This window comes from Coffea arabica, chromosome 2e (assembly GCF_036785885.1).
Source record: "Coffea arabica cultivar ET-39 chromosome 2e, Coffea Arabica ET-39 HiFi, whole genome shotgun sequence".
Lineage (NCBI taxonomy): Eukaryota > Viridiplantae > Streptophyta > Magnoliopsida > Gentianales > Rubiaceae > Coffea > Coffea arabica.
The window spans coordinates 10110276-10128579 of NC_092313.1; the positions used below are offsets into that span (position 1 = coordinate 10110276).

The following is an 18304-nucleotide window of genomic DNA, read 5'->3' on the forward strand; positions in this document are numbered from 1 at the left end:
AACATTTCAAACAGAAAGCAGATCCTGTTGGTAACCCTTAATACTTCAGACAAATGTTGAAGGGGATCAAGAGTTTCAGTTCAGACCAGTTTGCATTTGAGTAATGACTAAGATTGCAGTGTAAAAATAATAACAATACATTTTATCCTTATCAGCGTTCGAATTTTGTATCTCACGATTGAGAGTGAAATGTGATTGAAAAAGTGTGAAAAGCTTTTTAAATAAAAAAATGCTGGCGACTTCTTGGAAGGAAAAACAAATCTTCATTTTTCTTTAGGTGCGTGCTTGTCCGTATCTAGGTGTCCATGTTTGTTCTTGCTGCCCTTTCGCTATTGAACGACCAAATTTTGCAATTTGAGAAATCAATCATCTGACTGGTTTTTATTATTTTTTTTTGTCGATATTGTAGATTAGTTCAAATACTTTCACAGAGTTACAAAAATATCTGAACATCAAGTCATTAACTATTTAAGATTACCACCTTGCACCATAATCTATCAATTTTGTATTGAAGTACTTCAAACTTTAATTTTTTTTAAAATTTTTTGCAAAGTAGTGCATTAACTGAAAGATTTTTCTAATGGGTTTTTTGAGAGCACTCGTCAATCCGCCTAAATTATACATATATGTTTTAATTTTTTTAGTAAAAAATGGGTGGGATTTAAAAAAATTAAAGAAGTGAAAGAGGGATTTGCATCTAAATTACACACAACATAGTAATTTATTATGTGAGCATACACGTTTATAATTGTTACATCTTTTGTATTTAAACACTTTTTCAAATTAACTTTAATTTTATTAAAATTTAACAAACCTCTTCTAATAGATGCCTCCAGGGTATCGATTAGCCAAATCCATGCTTAAAACCAAATGAAACTCACCTAGATTTCATCAAAATTTAGAAAAAGAAAAAGAAAAAAGGTAAGTGTCTTTCTTTTGTTTTTCTTTTTGCAGGGCTTTCAAATCAAAAAAATTCTCCATTTCCTCTCAGTGATATTTCTTCGTGATAGTTGCGCTGCTTAACATAATTTTCTTTTTTTTGTTTGCCTTTTTTTTATTTATCATTCCTTTTTTCATAATTACGATAATTATTTAAATTTTTGACCCACTAATCTTCGAGTCAATAAACAGGTTGGCTTTCAATTGGCTGATGACTATAATATTAAGCTGGTTGCACCTTTTCTTGCATACCCAATTTTGTCCCATCCATTTGTGCTTTGGCCTTTTTGTGCTTTTGCCTTATAAAAATGCCGTGCAACCCATCCTCTCTTCCTCCATCTCTAATACTCCTACCACATATGCCACCGATCCATTACTCAGAGAAACACAAACTCAATATCCCAGAAAGAACTGCAATAAAAAATGCAAGTGCAAAGAAATTTGAAATGGATGGTTTTTCTATTTATCATCCTGACAACATTCAAATCAGGCCATGCAAAAGAAACACAGCCCATTTTAGAAAAACTTGATCAATTCTTGAATACAGCTCTTGAATGGAGGGCTAATCAGCAGATGCAACTGCAATCCCAAGATTCCAAATTGAAGCCTACAGTTTCCGTGATGATATCAGGAGCTTTATGCTTTGTAGCAGCATCCATATCAAGTGCTGGCGGGATAGGAGGTGGTGGGCTATTCATACCAATTCTGTCTATAGTTGCTGGATTAGACCTCAAAACAGCCACAAGCTTTTCAGCATTTATGGTCACAGGAGGGTCAATTGCTAATGTTGCGTGCAATATGATCATCAAAGGAAAGAAAAATGGCGGTAAGACATTGATTGATTACGATATAGCACTTTTATCCGAGCCATGCATGCTCCTGGGAGTCAGTATTGGAGTGATCTGTAATCTTATGCTCCCTGAATGGCTCATTACAATCATGTTTGCTTGTTTTCTTGCTTGGTCCACATTCAAGACATTCAAATCAGGAATATCGTATTGGAAATTGGAATCAGAGTGGATGAGCAAAAATAGATGCCAAAAATTGGAAAGCGGGATGTTAATTGATGGGAAAAGTGGAGAGACTGTTCAGAGCTCGGAAGAGCCTTTATTGCAGAAAGAAACAAGTTTAAAATTCGACATACCATGGCAGAAGCTGGGGATGTTGGTCGCGATATGGTTTTGCTTCTTTGTTCTCTATCTTCTTCGGGGGAATCGCTATGGACAGGTGTGTGGTCGGTGGACTTCCTTTTTCAATTCCTTTTAATATTTAGATAGTACCGGATATATCTATAGCTAGTTAGTGTCCGTGTTTTCTTTTCTGCCCCAATGTAATAAAAAGGGGAAATTAAGACAACAGGGAAGAATTGTTCAGAAGTATAAATATAGGAAATGTGATCGTACGGGATATACTCCCGGTAGTAGAATCTAGTAGTAGATGTCACTCCTCAAGTTAGCTTTTTCCTCCTCTTTTTTTTTTTTCTTGAAACACATTAGCTGGTTCAGTGAACCAATTACCCAGGCAGTCCTGAATTAATTCCACGTAGGGATAGGAAATAAAGACTACGTGCTACCTTAATTTTGAGCAAGAAAGTAACTCAAGTTATGACAGACAGATTATTGGTGGAAAGATAGAGAAACAAAATAAAATTGGAAAAGAGACAAATTAATATGCACAATGAGCAAACTGGGAAATGGGGGGTTTGCTCAACTTCTTCTTGTATTTCTGTTTTGTTCAGAAACCTTCGTCAGGTAAAGATTTAACAAGCTTGTGACTTTCAGCTAAATTTGTCAGAACCAATGGGCGAACTGGGCTGGCACTAGAAAATTGACTATCCAGTCGATGAAAACCAGACGGTGGACGAAAGTGTAATTAACGATCAGACTAATGTATTGATCCTAAAAGAGTACATTAGCCAGTGGCTTTTTCTGAAAAGGAAAAATGCACTAACTATATGAACTCTATGCAGGGAATTATAGTTATGCAGACTTGTGGAGTGGGATACTGGATCATCTCATCGACCCAAATTCCTCTTTGCATAATCTTCACTTTATGGATTTTGTATAGCAGAAAAAGCAACACAAATCAGTTTCAGCAGCAGGTGCTTGAAAAATTCCTTTTAGTACTTCTTTTTGTAGTTAATGCCGATTTTGATCCTTTTCTCCTTGAACATGCAAGACTACTGACAGGGTCCTTTTCTTTGTATAGGAATTAGGAAGTGACGCGAAAAATCAAGGGCCAAACATGTTCGTGTTCCCAATCATGGCGCTGTTAGCAGGGGGGTTGGGTGGTGTTTTTGGAATTGGAGGCGGAATGCTGATAAGTCCACTTCTTCTGCAAGTTGGCATAGCTCCTGAAGTAAGTTGTTTGATACATACTCTTTATCTTAGATTTCAGAATTTTATCATGTCTTTGGTTAGCAGCAATCATCGTTATAGAGTTGTCCAATCTTGACGGGTAATTGTGCCGGATCAATTAGCTTAACTGTGTAACCTTGCTCCTGGTACAGGTTACGGCGGCTACCTGTTCATTCATGGTATTCTTCTCCTCAACAATGTCAGCTTTTCAGTATTTACTCTTGGGAATGGACCATGTCTACGCTGCCATCATATATGCAATAATTTGTTTTATTGCCTCGATTATTGGTCTGGTTATTGTACAAGGTGCTATAGCGAAGCAGGGAAGAGCCTCGCTCATTGTGTTTTCAGTTGGTATAGTGATGGCTGTGAGCACTATTCTGATGTCTAGTTTTGGAGCTGTTGACGTCTGGAGGGACTACATTACTGGAAAATATATGGGATTCAAGAAGCCCTGTTGAAAAGGGGGAAAAGAGGAGAATCAGTGGTCCTACTAACTTTATAACCTGGTCCAGGAAGAATAAGGCCATAAACGCTAAACCGTGCTCTAGATTTTGCAGAAGAGATAAATAACGAGCTCGAGAAAATTACATATGAATGCAACATCAAGATCGAAAGCAGTTGCATTATAGACATAAAATGCAGTTGATGAGTGATTTTTGGCACACATCACAACAAGACGAAAGTGCAGTTCCAGATTAGCTGATAAGATGCATCAGTTTCAGTCTGATCCTCTCTAATTGAAGGCATTAAGAATGTTTATGTTGCAGTAAAGAATGGTGTAACCAGTTTTCTAGTACCGACCAACAAAGGTGAATAAGAATGAAAGGAAGCAAGAAAAGTTTCTTTGCATCCAACCTGCAGAAATATCCCCTACGGATGGTATGATTCAATCCTGTTTTGTAATGTTAAAAGTGTGGCTATGCGACCATTGTATCCTTCACTTATCTAGTGGGTATAAACTTTTAGATGTGGAATTTTTTTTTGTCAATTTGATTGAGACAAAGGATGCTTCGATCCTTTTTTTTTCCCAACAATTATTAGATCCATGTCAAAGTTGCATAAAAGCAAAATAGCATCTTCATTCCTGTATGTCTGATTCTGACATAGTGGACCATTCGTGACTATATGTCAACATCTCTAAGCATTTCCAATAAGATGTGGATACAAACTAAAGTTATGCAAGAGCTATTGGATAAGATCTGGTCTGGGAATAATAGCTTCCAAAGTTTTAAGAGATAAGACGTTGATATCCTTGGCGATTATAACAAAGAATTCCCACTTTTTATTAGGTACTAGTGTTTGTCCTTCACCACGCATCAAACAGAAGTAGAAAACTCAAGTACAATCACTAGAGGGAACTTAAGCAACCAAACTGCAAGGCAACCTGAAATGCATAATTTTTTCCAAATAGTTCTCCCCACCAACTGTTTACACATGCAAAAGAAGCAGAATACATTGTAGAAAAACTATCGATCATTGCTCAAAATCAATGACTAATCGGAGGAATCTGTAGCAGGTACAATGTGCAAAAATTCTATATTGAAGTTGACAGCTGATAATTTTGGAGCAGGGGCTCTAGCTTTTTAGCAGCTAGCACTATAATAGAATAAGCCGTTTTCAAGTGCATGCATGTCTAACTTAATATGCATCTATCATTTCAGTGGAGGTTGAGGATGTTAAACAATATCAATTGTAAAATTGTAATAACTATTATACTCAAAATGCCAAAAAAAAAAAAAAAATCAACGACAAAGCTCTCTCAAGCTTATCAAGAAAAGGAAAAGATAAATGCCAGTTCCACTTACGAACATTCAGAAAATACAATTCTAGCAGCAGTTGAAAGAGTGATGATAGTAAAAGAAATTGGAGATCATAGTTTATTTCACATTAACAACTATAGAAAGACTAAAGGTTTCAAAACTGTAAGAAACAGAGGTAGGTTAATGGACATCGTGCCAATGGCATGATCCTTAAACCATAAAAACATTAGAATTCTTTGAGTTTCTTGCAAACTCTACTCCTTTGTGAAAGCCGCCAGTAACTCATCCATTTCAAAAAAGTTTTACCAATACAAACTTAGTCTAGCTTCAAAACTGGAAACCAAAGTATTAAAATCTAACTATTTATATTTTGAAAGAGAATATTTTCTCTGATCACTTACAGCTCAGAGCTGAGCTATTATGAGTTAAGCAACTGGTGGACGTAGGACATGATCTTCCGAAGTGTCAACTGCAGCAGGTGGCATAAAATGCCACATCGATGTTCCAGGATAGCCAACAAATGGTGTCATCTTGCTGCTGAAAACTTGATGCGGAGCTACAAATGGAGCTAGAATTGCAGAAGGGTTGGATAAAAAGCCAGTTTGAGAGCTTAAGGCTTTTAATTGGTGTTCAAGTTTGTCCTTTTCTGCCTTTTGCTTCTGCTTCTCATCACGAAGTTCATTTTTCTCAGCCTATATGATAAGTTATTGTGGATCAATAGGAAGGGATGTATCTACCCAGTGAAGGTGAACTATCGGAACGCCTAAATAGAAACTTGCTTCCATACAAGAATTTGAATTACAGGAATGAATGACAAAAATTTGACACACCTTTAATTCATTAACCTTCTCTTGTAATCTCTCATATGACTCCTTCAACTTCTCGGCCTCATCTCTCAACTGAATCAACATCCTTGTGGCATCGCCTAGTATAGCAGACTTATCCACTTTTGGGGGTCTTTCAGGATCCAGGAGAAAACTTAATTCTTGGAACCTTGGAAAAGAAACAAAGTCAACTTTGCAAAATGCACGCTTTGTGTAATAAAGTCAACATTGCGTAATCTCATGTGCACCCCATTCACAAACTCTAAAATAGATGAGTTGCAAACACACACACACACACATACACAGATGCGCACACACACACAGAGATAGAGAGAGAGAGAGAGAGAGAGAGTCTGCCTATCGTTCAATTTATCCCTACGCATTTTCTCCCTGTATGCTTTGGAATCTGTTGCACTGCATGGTCCAGACCTTGCCCTAATACAGTTACATCAAACTTCAAGAGTCAGATGGAAATAAGATGAAGATAAGAAGTAGATGAGAAGGAAGTACAAGGCAAAGGGAGTGGCATTAGTTCCTGACAACTGGGCAGAAATGCTATGGCACATACATGTAGAAATTCAAGATAAATGTACAAGAAAGAGAGGCATCAAACTTTGGCATGAAATTCTGATATATATGTACTAACTAGTCATCAAAAAATTTGAGCCCAAACACTTAATCCTAGTTTGATTCCAAAAAATTTTTAAAGCTTCTATGAAATAAATGTGAACAGCATTCTGCCAATAAAATGCTGAATTGCAATTCTTACCAGGATTTTTAGGCTAAAACAATTAACATTCAACCAAAATCCTATTGGCAAGGGTGAAATGGCTGAGGGTTTAAAGAAAAAACCAAGTTTCCAGTTACAATCTCCATCCTGATACAGGTATTCTTACTTCCTGATATAGGTATTCTTACTCCTCTCAACATCATTAAAAAAAAATCATATAACATAACAGATACACTAAAACTTAACTGTGCAAAAGAGGTTTAATACTTTCTTTCAAAAATATAAATCTAGTAATGCTGTATAACAGATTAAGACTGTGTATGCTATCCGCATGCCAAGAGGTGGAGGGGGCTGTTTATTGCGGCAGACCCATTATGCTGGCCCCTTTAAGAGTAAAGAGATGTTCCACATAAGTACATTGACCCATCTGACACTTTTCCTAATTGTTACAAAAGAAAGAGCTTGCTGATTACTCTGAAGAAAGTACACACCTCTTTCTTGAGGAAGCTTCTTTCCTGCTCTGTGAACTTTGGAATGCACCATCAAGTTCCACACTGTGACGTTATCATCATAAAACAGGTTTTTAATTGGACAGTAAAGAGAGGGTTTTTACTAAAATCAATCGGGAAGTTGATTAATAGAACAGACAACAAAAGGAATCAAAGAAATAATATCCCAAGCAACAGAATGAGACAGCTAAAAACATGAGTTGCTCTCCAGGAAATTGAAATCCTATTGAGCAAGTAATAAGATCCCACAACTTGGCAAACAAAATTGTCCTTCCCTGTGACAGATAAAGATGGAAGTAAGTACCTATCTGCAATCATCAAATGCGAGCATAGACGTTTATACTTTCTATGATGCTACTTTTGTTAAAGTGGCAGGGACGAATAGTTAATAGTCAACAATTTGCAAATGCAAATTCTGATTTTCTGACAAACCACAACTTTTTCAACCATAAACTTGCCTATCCCAAACACCGAAGCTGTTAATTTTCATTTTCACTTCCTTGCATGAACAGAGCAGCGAAAGTTTATCTCACAACAAAAGCAGGCAAGAGTCTTTTTCCTTTTGGTTTTCTTTCATCTACCCCAAACAGAAACCGATACGAATCAAGCAATGTGCAACTTTTGCCAGAATTTAAGGGGACTAACGTTCTAGCACATCATGTTCAATCTATTCAGGAACTAGATGAAGCCAAGCACCAAATTGTTTGTACCATGTGAACTTCCTATCATCAACACGTCAACGTAACTCTTAAAACATAAGCAATGCAATCAGATCACAGTTTAGTCTGTCGTTGAGGCCACTGGATGTGCGATGAGCAGATATTCGCATTTAAATTATCGGTAAAGCCACCAAAGGTGTTAACTTTCTCAAACTGTTTCTTCATATTAGGTGGAACACATGCATCGATACAGGAATATTATTCAACTCTTGAATGTCCATCAATGCATATACCTCTTTTCTTCTTCCTTTTTTTTTATTTTTTTTTCTCGCTTTTGGTTAAGCAAATAGGAAGGGGGCTATTAAGTAGGCTAGCCCAACCTCCAAACAAGGAACATTGCATTCGTTTCACACCACACTGTATCTGAAGAGATCCTTGCTCTCTAATAAAGTAAATTTCTGCAGCAAAAGGCAACAAATTCCTTTTTCTCAAAACAAGCAAACAAATTGTGAAGAAGCCCAATCAGCAAAATTGCAACAGAAGCGAACATTATTCTGAAAATTATTTGTCGAAAAAGCTCCTAAATTATTTCAAGAAACTCTTTTCCCTTTTTTTTTTTACTAAATTTGGCAAAATTAAGCATCCCAAGTGCTCAGATTAAAAGGCCAAACCAAAGGAAGAAACAATAGAAAACCAAAAAAAAAAAAAAAAAGCCTAGACCACTTAAGAAATTCGCAGGCCAATAAATACCATAAAATCCACATCCAAGTGAAATAATCAAGAATTTTCATCTAATTTCGCAATAAATGCAATGCAAGAGTCGAGAAGGGAAACAGAAAAATTTCACATACTAAAAGTTAAGGAAATGGAGGACCTGTTTGGATTGTAAAATGAATTGTTGGACCAATTTTGAAAACCGGGATCAAGAGGAGGAAGGTCACCACCAGGAACCGGAATGTCTTCAATCAATCCAAAATCGAAAACCCAGTTGGAGTCTTCCTCCGGAGATGCCATTTTCTCCGAAGGGTATTGTTGGGAAGGAATTTTTTAGTGGAGCTGTTTTGGGGAGTGCAAGAGTGAAGAGGAAATTCAGAGAGAAAATGGAAAGGAAAAGTACAAAGATAGAGAAAGAGAATGAGGAAGGGGAAGAAAATTTTATGTGGCGGGAGGAAATGGTTGGCTCTCTCAACGGTTAGTGGGGAGCTAGTTATGACGTCATCTTTGTGGAAAAGTGATTCTAAACAGAAGTGACATGGAATTTTTTATTTTTTTTTTGTCGAAAGGTCATCATGGTTATTCATCCTTTTTGGGTTAAAATGGTGCAGTGGGTTATATGAACCTCTTTAACTTGTAAAAAAAAAACCTCTTTAATAATAAAAATAATAAAAATTTCAGTTAAAGAATTCAACCGAAATCAAAGGGAAAATCTACAATGTGGTGGTAAATCACATTGCAGAACAAGAGTGTGAAGAAAAAAACTAATGAGATATCGCAAATATGGTATATCACATCGTAAAAGTTTCGGAAATAAAAATATTTCTTTGTCATTTTTATCTAAAATTTTCTTCCTATGCTCATAATTGGGTTTTTGTGGGCTACAAAAACAGTTTCTTTCACGATGTTCAAGTCTGAAACTCAGCAACAAGGAAGAATATGTCTATATCAAGTTCTTTTTTGGACTGCCCTTTTTTTTTTTTGTAGTCATTCAGTTAGGAAACAAATGAATGTTGAACGAAAATGAACATCCTGCAATGGATTAAGACTGTCCCAGGTATTCTTTCGGTTAAATAATGAACTGAATAGCCAATATAACAGCGAACATGCATAAAATGTTTCATGTTTAAAAAACTGAAGTTGTTGAATATGACCCTTTTTAAGTACTAGTAATAAGTAATCACCACTGAAAATTGAGAAATTTGAGTTTATCCGGGGAGAGTTGAATTAGGTGGTAATGTGAGAGAGATTGTAAGTAGAAGATCTTGGATTCAAAACCTCTTATTTAAAAAAAAAAAAAAAAGAGTTCAAGAGAAGGTCATCAAATAAATATTGAGGATTTAATTAACTACGTAATCTCGCAAGAGAATTTCATAATCGACTACATTCACTTTTGGTTTTCTAATTGAAAATTGTGAACCAATTTCGAAGATTCGACAGTTGAATCTACCAAATCCCTCAAGGAAAATGTTTGGATATATGAAAGGAATTATAGATCATATATAGCAGTATAGGAAATTCGTATCAAAGAAATAAAAATTTGTAAACTTTGAAAAGGTACAACAAATTAATGTATAATACTATAAAAGTTGAATGCATGGTCTAAAATTAGACTAGGTGTCTCAAAGTACACTAGACACATCGAACTCCTTGAAAAGTGAATAAGGATAAGAATAAAGAGAAGAACAAATGCGACACAAACTAAAGGCAATATTTGACTTCAAACATAGCCATCCAAGGTGTGCTCAAGAGCATTATATTATTATTATTTTATGGAATATGGTGGCCTCCATTACAATTTTGTGGTCCTTTTTTTCTTTGCATAATGAATTGCATATGCTATTTTAGTAGATACGTGTAAATTACGTGATGTGTGTGAAATAAAAAGATATTTAAAAATAATTATTGAAAAACGCATAAACGAGCAAGTGAAATAGTTCTAGAAAAAATTTTGACATCCAAACGCTCGTAAAATTGATGACTAAGCATGCCAGATGAAATTGATGCACTGGATCCCAAGAAAGCTGTTTTTTTTTTTTTTCTCTCAGTTGAAAACAAAGAATCCAAGAAGGAAAGACATTTTCATAGTAATATAGTAATAATCAAGATTGTTTTATAGAGATTACACATATTAATAGTGTTTGATCTATTTTACATCTCTTTAATGATTTCTATTGAAAACATTCGGCTGATGCAGAATTGCAAACAGAACCAAAGACAAAAAATTCTTTATCCCCGATCCCTGTTTCTCCTTTTTGGGAACTATTTTCGGTTTTGAGTCAATTCAATTGAGAATATATGCAGTGTAATTCTTTCCTGACCACTATGGTCCAAGGACTGATGATCAATGTAATTTCAAGCCACACCCTTATATTATGCACCTTTTCTCTAGAGCTTTGAGAACCGTGGCTGCTTCTATCCTATGCAAAATATCATACAGGATTTTGCACACAGGATGATCAATAACCATAAGCACACTTCCCAATATCCAGATCCTGTTCATAATGCGATATCTTGTATCACCAAAATAGCTGGTAGCCATTAGAAGAGGCCACCCAAGATTATCTGTACATAACAAGTTGACAGATCAATGCCTCAAGATGTTGATGTTTGATCCGACTTTCGGAAAGTTCTAAAACAAGGGAAACCTCACCACGTGTATATGATCAACTCTGGGGCAACATCATGGGCTGCTGAAAAATGACATTAGCAGAAAGCGATGCAGTCTAGTCTTCTGAAGGAAAGGAACAGCTCTTTTTGTGAGTTGATGCTCTAAAAGCTCTGTCACAGACTAAAGAACAGCTAACATGAACCTGGTTTTTCTCGCATTGTTTGAGACTGTCGAGACAGATTTAAGAGGGGAAGTGTACGTTTAAAACAGCTTGATAGATGTAGTTCTTCTTTTGGTTGCTTCCAGTTCCCAGGAATGAAGATGTATTGCTAACAACATACGAAGGTACAGTAGGATTGATGATATACCAGCTTCAAAATCAAAAGAGTGATATATATAATCTGTAAACTACAAATTCAACTCCAGGTTTATCATCAATAGACAACACATTGCAGGCCAGTTATATATTCTGATTCACAAGCATTACTCAAAACAGTTATATACAATGGGAACTGAAATAGCAGCAGAACATACAGTTGCAAACAAACGAGAATCTGAAAACAAAGAAAAGCACATTTCCTTTATGCCAATGGAGCAGGAGTCGACTGAACGAGACTCTCTATCCTCTTCCGAATTTCATCAGGATTGGCACCCACCAGTTTGTCAACGGAAGCTCCTTCCTTGATCAGGAGAAATGTTGGCATGGCTTTTACTTCATACTTGGTTGCAACCTCCTAAGTAAACAAAAGAAGAAAAGGGAATACAAATTTCTTAGTATCACCACATATCTATAATTCTACCTTCTATCTTCTTGAGACAAGAAAATGGTCGTTGTGAATCTAGGCCTTAACTCCAATAAGATCATACATAATTGCAAAACGATATGGTAAAGATATATATAAACCATAACAGTCAGCTATCCAACTTTGCAGCAAGTGACTCAGTAAAGATGTCATGTGAAAATTTAATAGCTATTTTGCATATGAGGAATTGCCTCTGATTAGCCTCCAGTAAACAACAGTAATTAGACAAAAAAATGCTAAGAAAACAAGCTAGTCGAATCCCAAACCTCAAGAACACACAAGGCAAGCAGAATAAATCTGCCAAGAATGTCATTATCTATCTTAAATTGCTTCAAAATATTGTGCAGATTCTAACACATTCATCATGGCCTTCTGTTGTAAACAACATGAACTACCTATTGAATAGAATGTACTAACACTAGCTCACAATTTTCTTCCAACTGTGCAGTCCAGCCCTGGATGCTCTGTCTAGCTTCTGGCTTCCTTTCTATTTATCTATTCTACAACTACAACAATCACAAACATATACCATAAGTATTCATGATGGAACAGTTCCCACCCGCAACTACTACAGAGATGAACAGTTGAACTATAGGAAGCCAAGAATCATAGCAGATGACGTTAGTGCGGTCACAAAAAGTAAGATTCAAGGCTACCAGTCTCGTTGAGTCAAATGACAGATAATGAAGTCCCACTATATTACACTCTATATGCAAGCTTATCATGTGCTTTAGATGACTGAAATGCTCTAGGGAATGTACTTCATATGATCTTTAGAATGCTGATGGTAGTCAGAGGCCATAGGCTGTATTATACCATTATTCTTTCAACTATTGCAATGGTAGTAGATAAAATTTCTTGAATTAAGTTTTGAATATTTTGACTGGAAGTATTTACCTTCCTGTTAAGCTCTGGGTATTTCCATGTTCTACAAAAATTACTTCACCGGAGACCTTAATGATTTTGTGGACAACAGTACAGAAAACTTAAAACGGATTTACCAGTGCATCTTCACCAAAATAGCATAGGAAAAGGATAAAAAAACCTTTGAGACAGGTGAAATACGAGAGTCATACTGAGCAGCTTGCCAGAGCAGTTCATATGATAACCAAAGAGGATTTAAGGTGTTGCCAAACATAGAGGAGATTTAACAATCTTAAATTGCAGTCTATTGATCGAGTACAGATAAACTAGAACTTAGATCTGCTCAAAGACAAAAGACAAACAAATTTGATTTGCATACGTATTATCAGCTTTTATCCAGGCAACTCTTTGGTTTGGAGAATTCTGCACAAATGTAAAAACGCATGAAATTCATAAGATATTTCTTTTAGAGAGCGCAATTGGAAGGATCATGAAACAAAGACTATTTCTGATAGAAGCCAGCAAAGCTGAAATGGTTACACTACGTATTGAGCGGTGTCCTGCATTATTCCCCAAGTACTAGCAAGTTTTAATTAACATTAAAGATGTCTGGAATCAGATTCGATCTTTTTGAGCATAACAAAGTTATGGAAGGGGAAGAATATGCATACAATTTGAAAATCTCTATTACCCTTCTTTGGTTGACTGAAGTGGAAATTAAATTGATCCATGATCTTAGACGAGATGACAATTCAGTAGCTAAAGCATGCATAATTAAGCTTGTTGTACATCAAGACAACAGGTGGTGCATCCATCCTTGGTTCTTCTAGCATAGTACTAATTTTCTTAAGATTTTAACAAACAAGCTTAATTCTGTTCATCCTTGTGCAGTTTAGTGATTTTTGTACTTGACAAATGCAAATGAAAGTGAACTGCCTGAGTCTTTCTGCTAAACTAAAAAAACCATAGATGCATAGCTACTAATGCAGTACAAAATTGAAAGGAGCACACAGGCTTTACAATTGCTACCAATGCAACATCCTTCTACATACTTGTCAGCCGAGTTCATACTAAAACTTAAATTAAATGCCAACAGAAAATCACCTCTAACCCCAGGGGGCGAAGGGGGGCGGGGTGGTTGGGTTTTTCTGGGGGGTGCTTGTATGGCAGGAAACAAAGTGGAGTATTACCTTGACTTCATCCACATCAACGGACAAAAAGGAAACATCTTGAAAATCTGAAGCCAATTCCTCAAAGAACGGATTCATTGCCACTGATGGCATACACCAAGAAGCTGAAAAGTGTGCCACAATCTGTACATACAATACAACACCCCACCCATCAATACTTATTTGTAGAGCTTAAATTCATTGAGGAAATTAAATTAAAATGCAATTCAATGCTAAAAAACACTTCCAGGATTTCACTGATTTCATGTAATTTCGGTAAAACAGGACGCCTGACTCCTCATATAAGAATTGCTTAAATAGAGATAAAAACGAACTAATCTTTCAAGGTTTATTCCGAAAAATTGAAACAAATGCTCGGTTGTTCCCATACACTATTCCTTAAGAGCCCTTTTCCAATTACATCAGAAACAGTGAAAATAAGATGCTTTGTTTTGTATAATAATAGAGAGGAAGATAAATCAGTGAGCAGGCGGAAGAATTAAAGGCATATGCAAGCTTAAAGTACAAAGAGCTAAGCAGATACAACACAACATACAGGATTGCCTCGAGTTGTTGCCTGATTAACATGAAAATTCCAGGACTCCAGCGAATCCACCTTGACAACTCTTGACTTACTTTGATGCTCCTGCCCTTCCATTTCTTCTTCTTCTTGCAGTTGGATGGCCTGGCTAGCTAGAAATATCAAATCACCATAGCTGTTGAAACATGTTTATACGTAATTAAACCATTAAAGAAAGATCACATCTAATTTTTTCCAGAAGATGACAAAGCAAATCACTGCTAAATTGCGGTGTCGGACCCCACTTGTGGATATACATTGTGCAATTATGTAGTCCCCACAGCCCACAGTGCATTTGCCCATTCTTTAGTAGATTGGATTAACATTTGTCGGGTCAGGTTGAAGATTCTTCGAGGACCTGAAGCAAATCCTCCTATGTGGATTTGTTCACACAATTTAGGAAATACTAGTTCAAGAAATCAAGATCATGAGGGCACTCATCTGTCTCTAAAATCTTTCTTTCTTGGACTCTATTCCAGACGGACAAAGGCGAATTCGAATTTGCAAGGAGAAGTTGAAAAGTGAAATGGGTGTATAATCACTATATAACTACAAATTAACACCTTTAAAGATACACGGCAAATCTCAAATTAAAATTTTATTGGCAGACTTAGAGAATGAAATTCAATTCTGAATTTGAAATTAAAAGGGCTGAGATCATCGTCCTAAAACCCATCAATCCAAAAATTCCACTCTGCTTCCTTCCCTTGCACCTTAAAGTTGCTATATGAGTGAGAAAAAGAAAAAGAAAAAGAGACTTTTGTGCAGTTGAAATATTAGAGAGAGGGACAAAATGCGAGCATAAGAAATATCCAAATTTGATGAGATTAAAAATTTCCACGAAATTAATCCCTTCGTTTGTTGGCCTAGACATTTTAGTTTTTCAGACATCACTTGGTGGTTTTTTTCTCTCTTATTTTTTTGTTCTTCTTCTATTCCCGCTCTTGTCGCAAGACTAGCGTCTCTTATTGAAGCCCAAGAGACATTTTGTTTAAGGATGGTGGTTCTAATGACCGTCCTTGTCCCGCATTCAATAATTTTCAAAAATGATATGACATATTGAAATGATATGACAATCAAGTTACTTCTTCAAAAATTAGGGAAATGACCCAAATAATCTTTCAATTCTTTATTAAATCACTTTTGGTTCTTCAACTTTAATTTAAGATCATGTCATCCTTTAATTTTTATTATCGAATCAATTTGATCCATCTACTTTAATTTGGGGCTATGCCCTAAATTAGCTCGATAATTAAGGTTAAGAGACAAAATTATCCCAAACTAAAGTGAAAGGAGCAAAATGATCAAGTAAAAGGATAAGGGATGACATTGCCCTAAATTAAAATTGAAGGACCAGAAGTAGTTCGATAAAAGTGTTGGAGGACTATTTGGGTCATTTGCCTTAAAAATTTCTCTTGTTCTTAGCTATGCGTGCAATTTGGCAAAACAAACTTACCTTTGGATTCTGCTAATGGTTTTTGTCAAACTGCTGAGATGCAATACTTATATATGAAATTTGAGGAAGTTAAAGGCATTTCAATTTTCTCAGCTCAATATAGAAAAGAGTTTGTTTAACAGTGTTCTTAAATTTTTAAAATTTTTCGCAGTTCAATTTGCTAATTATGTTTCTGAACTTTTATATTCTATTAATATTCTTTTTGTTGGGTTGGAACTAGAATAGTTTCTATGTCTTCTTTTTTTTTTTTTTTTTTTTTTTGTGTTAACGCTAATCTGGTGACTAGTCACCGTATTGGGCCTCGACTAATCCAAAGTCGATCAACTCTTTTAATGTTGTTTTTTCGATTCACAATATTTGAACTTGAGATCTTGTTTAAGGGATATCAAGTTTCTCGCCACTTAACCCAACAACGATTAATAAAGAGTTTATGTATTACTAAAATGTTAACATGCTCTGTTGAAAAATTTTCACATTAACAACGTATAACAAGTAACCATAAACTAGGTAATTAAGATAGACATTTTGGGAGCTAACGCATCCAATAATAGCACCAATTTTCCCGCCGGATTTGTTTGGATTGCTTCATATTTCCCCAATTTTATTTGCTTACATCATCTTTACAATTTCCAATACACCTTTTTATCTTCCCAATATCTTTTTATCTCACATACATCACATCACAAAAAGTGCTACAGTAAAAATATCCCAAATAATCCCAAATAACTTACAATCCAAACAGCCTGTTTGTTAGTATGATTACTTTTCATTGGTTTTCAATTTGCTTTCAAAATGGATCATACAACTGATGCTCATGAAAAATCCCTTGACATTTCTACGCACATATGAAATCTTTGTAAGTCCACGTGTCAAAACGATATTGAACCAATTCTAACCTGATCCAACTTGTCAAAAACTTGAACATTCATTGGCCGAGGGCATATCCAAAGGCAGATAAGGTGCTCTTGAGCATTCGCTCTCCATCACAGAAACATTAAAACAAAACTCCTACATCATCATCCAGCTGCGAAAGTTATATTCGGCAAATTGCCTTTCCATCACTTTGCCTGAGAATTTTGGAAATCTTGCAAACTGAAATAAACAAGCAATGGCCCAAGCTATGGCTTCAATGGCAGGATTACGTGGATCCTCTCAAGCTGTGCTGGATGGCAGCCTCCAGCTCAGCGGGTCTGGCCGCTTGAGCACATCCAGCACCACCAGAATTGCCTTGGCTAGACCAGGATTCAGCGTTAGAGCCCAGCAAGGATCAGGCGAGACCGAAACAAGCCGCCGAGCCATGTTGGGGCTTGTTGCAGCTGGGATTGCCTCAGGATCTTTTGTTCAGGCAGCGCTTGCTGAAGCCAGGGCAATCAAGGTTGGAGGACCACCACCGCCCTCTGGCGGGTTGCGTAAGTTCTTCTCCATTCCCATCTTCTACGACTTTCCTTGTAAGAACATGGCCACGTTGTTTTCACATGAGCTCTTGCTGATTTATCCTAAAAATAGGTGATCCAATGTTGGATAGCTAAGAATTTCCACACTTCCATTGCTGTCAGCTACTTCACATAACCTATCGAAATTTTACCTCAAGATATCTCTTTCAATCTATGAAATGAATTTGGTTTTTGTTGATTAAAAATCATCTGAGATATATAGAGCCACAAGGTTTGACCATAGAGTCAGATTCTTTGGATAGCTAATGTTAGATTGCTAGTCTGCAATTGAGATTTTACTAATCATTATGTCAAAATTTGTGCATTTGGCAGCCGGAACTTTGAACTCAGACATTCCGAGAGACCTTGATTTGCCACTGAAGGACCGTTTCTTCATTCAGGCGCTGTCACCGGCTGGGGCAGCAGCGAGGGCGAAGGATAGTGCCAAGGATATTATTAATGTAAAGGGATTGATAGACAAGAAGGCTTGGCCTTATGTACAAAATGACCTTCGTCTAAAGGCCGAATTACTTCGCTATGATCTCAACACTGTCATCTCAGCAAAACCCAAAGATGAGAAGAAACAGCTGAAAGATCTCACCGGGAAGCTGTTCCAGACCATCAGCGATGTAAGTTGACCAAATATTCCTTCATGCCAACTTTGTTTTTGTGAACTGCATACTTTTTAATTGGCCGAAGCCATGTAACTGTGCAATTTTTTGGCATAACAGTTGGATCATGCAGCGAAGATCAAGAGCACTCCTGAAGCAGAGAAGTACTATGCAGCAACTGTATCTACTTTAAATGATGTTCTATCAAAACTTGGTTAAACAAAATCAATGTACCTTGGTGTAAGCTTTTGTTGAGAAATCAGATGACACTTTCAAATTTAA

At 36.3% G+C, this 18304-nt stretch overlaps 4 protein-coding genes across 6 annotated transcripts; 2 read left to right on the top strand and 2 right to left on the bottom strand.

Moving 5' to 3' along the window:
- The first annotated feature begins 1255 nt into the window (after nt 1–1255).
- LOC113730847 (sulfite exporter TauE/SafE family protein 2-like) lies at nt 1256–4333 on the top strand. Its single transcript, XM_027255801.2, has 4 exons — nt 1256–2166; nt 2909–3040; nt 3148–3297; nt 3449–4333. Exons 1-4 carry the CDS (start codon nt 1363–1365, stop codon nt 3755–3757), a joined length of 1395 nt encoding a protein of 464 aa, XP_027111602.2. The 5' UTR covers nt 1256–1362; the 3' UTR covers nt 3758–4333.
- Nucleotides 4334–5153: 820 nt separating this feature from the next.
- On the bottom strand, nt 5154–8971 carry LOC113730848 (transcription factor bHLH115). Its single transcript, XM_027255803.2, has 5 exons — nt 8656–8971; nt 7105–7167; nt 6241–6318; nt 5890–6052; nt 5154–5751 (listed from the first exon to the last, which is right to left on the bottom strand). Exons 1-5 carry the CDS (start codon nt 8793–8795, stop codon nt 5485–5487), a joined length of 711 nt encoding a protein of 236 aa, XP_027111604.1. The 5' UTR covers nt 8796–8971; the 3' UTR covers nt 5154–5484.
- A 2500-nt stretch (nt 8972–11471) lies between these two features.
- On the bottom strand, nt 11472–15419 carry LOC113730849 (thioredoxin-like protein CXXS1). 3 transcript variants are annotated; one of them, XM_072078849.1, is made up of 4 exons: nt 14499–15419; nt 13964–14086; nt 13153–13196; nt 11734–11840 (listed from the first exon to the last, which is right to left on the bottom strand). In XM_072078849.1, exons 1-4 carry the CDS (start codon nt 14598–14600, stop codon nt 11816–11818), a joined length of 294 nt encoding a protein of 97 aa, XP_071934950.1. In that variant the 5' UTR covers nt 14601–15419; the 3' UTR covers nt 11734–11815. The 3 variants fall into 3 exon arrangements, with proteins under 3 accessions (XP_027111605.1, XP_071934950.1, XP_071934951.1); XM_072078850.1 differs by lacking the exon at nt 11734–11840 and adding an exon at nt 12081–12415; XM_027255804.2 differs by lacking the exon at nt 13153–13196 and having other exon boundaries at nt 11472–11840; nt 14499–15337.
- A 1479-nt stretch (nt 15420–16898) lies between these two features.
- LOC113730850 (oxygen-evolving enhancer protein 3-2, chloroplastic-like) lies at nt 16899–18304 on the top strand. The gene is made up of 3 exons (XM_027255805.2): nt 16899–17387; nt 17745–18040; nt 18143–18304. Exons 1-3 carry the CDS (start codon nt 17087–17089, stop codon nt 18239–18241), a joined length of 696 nt encoding a protein of 231 aa, XP_027111606.1. The 5' UTR covers nt 16899–17086; the 3' UTR covers nt 18242–18304.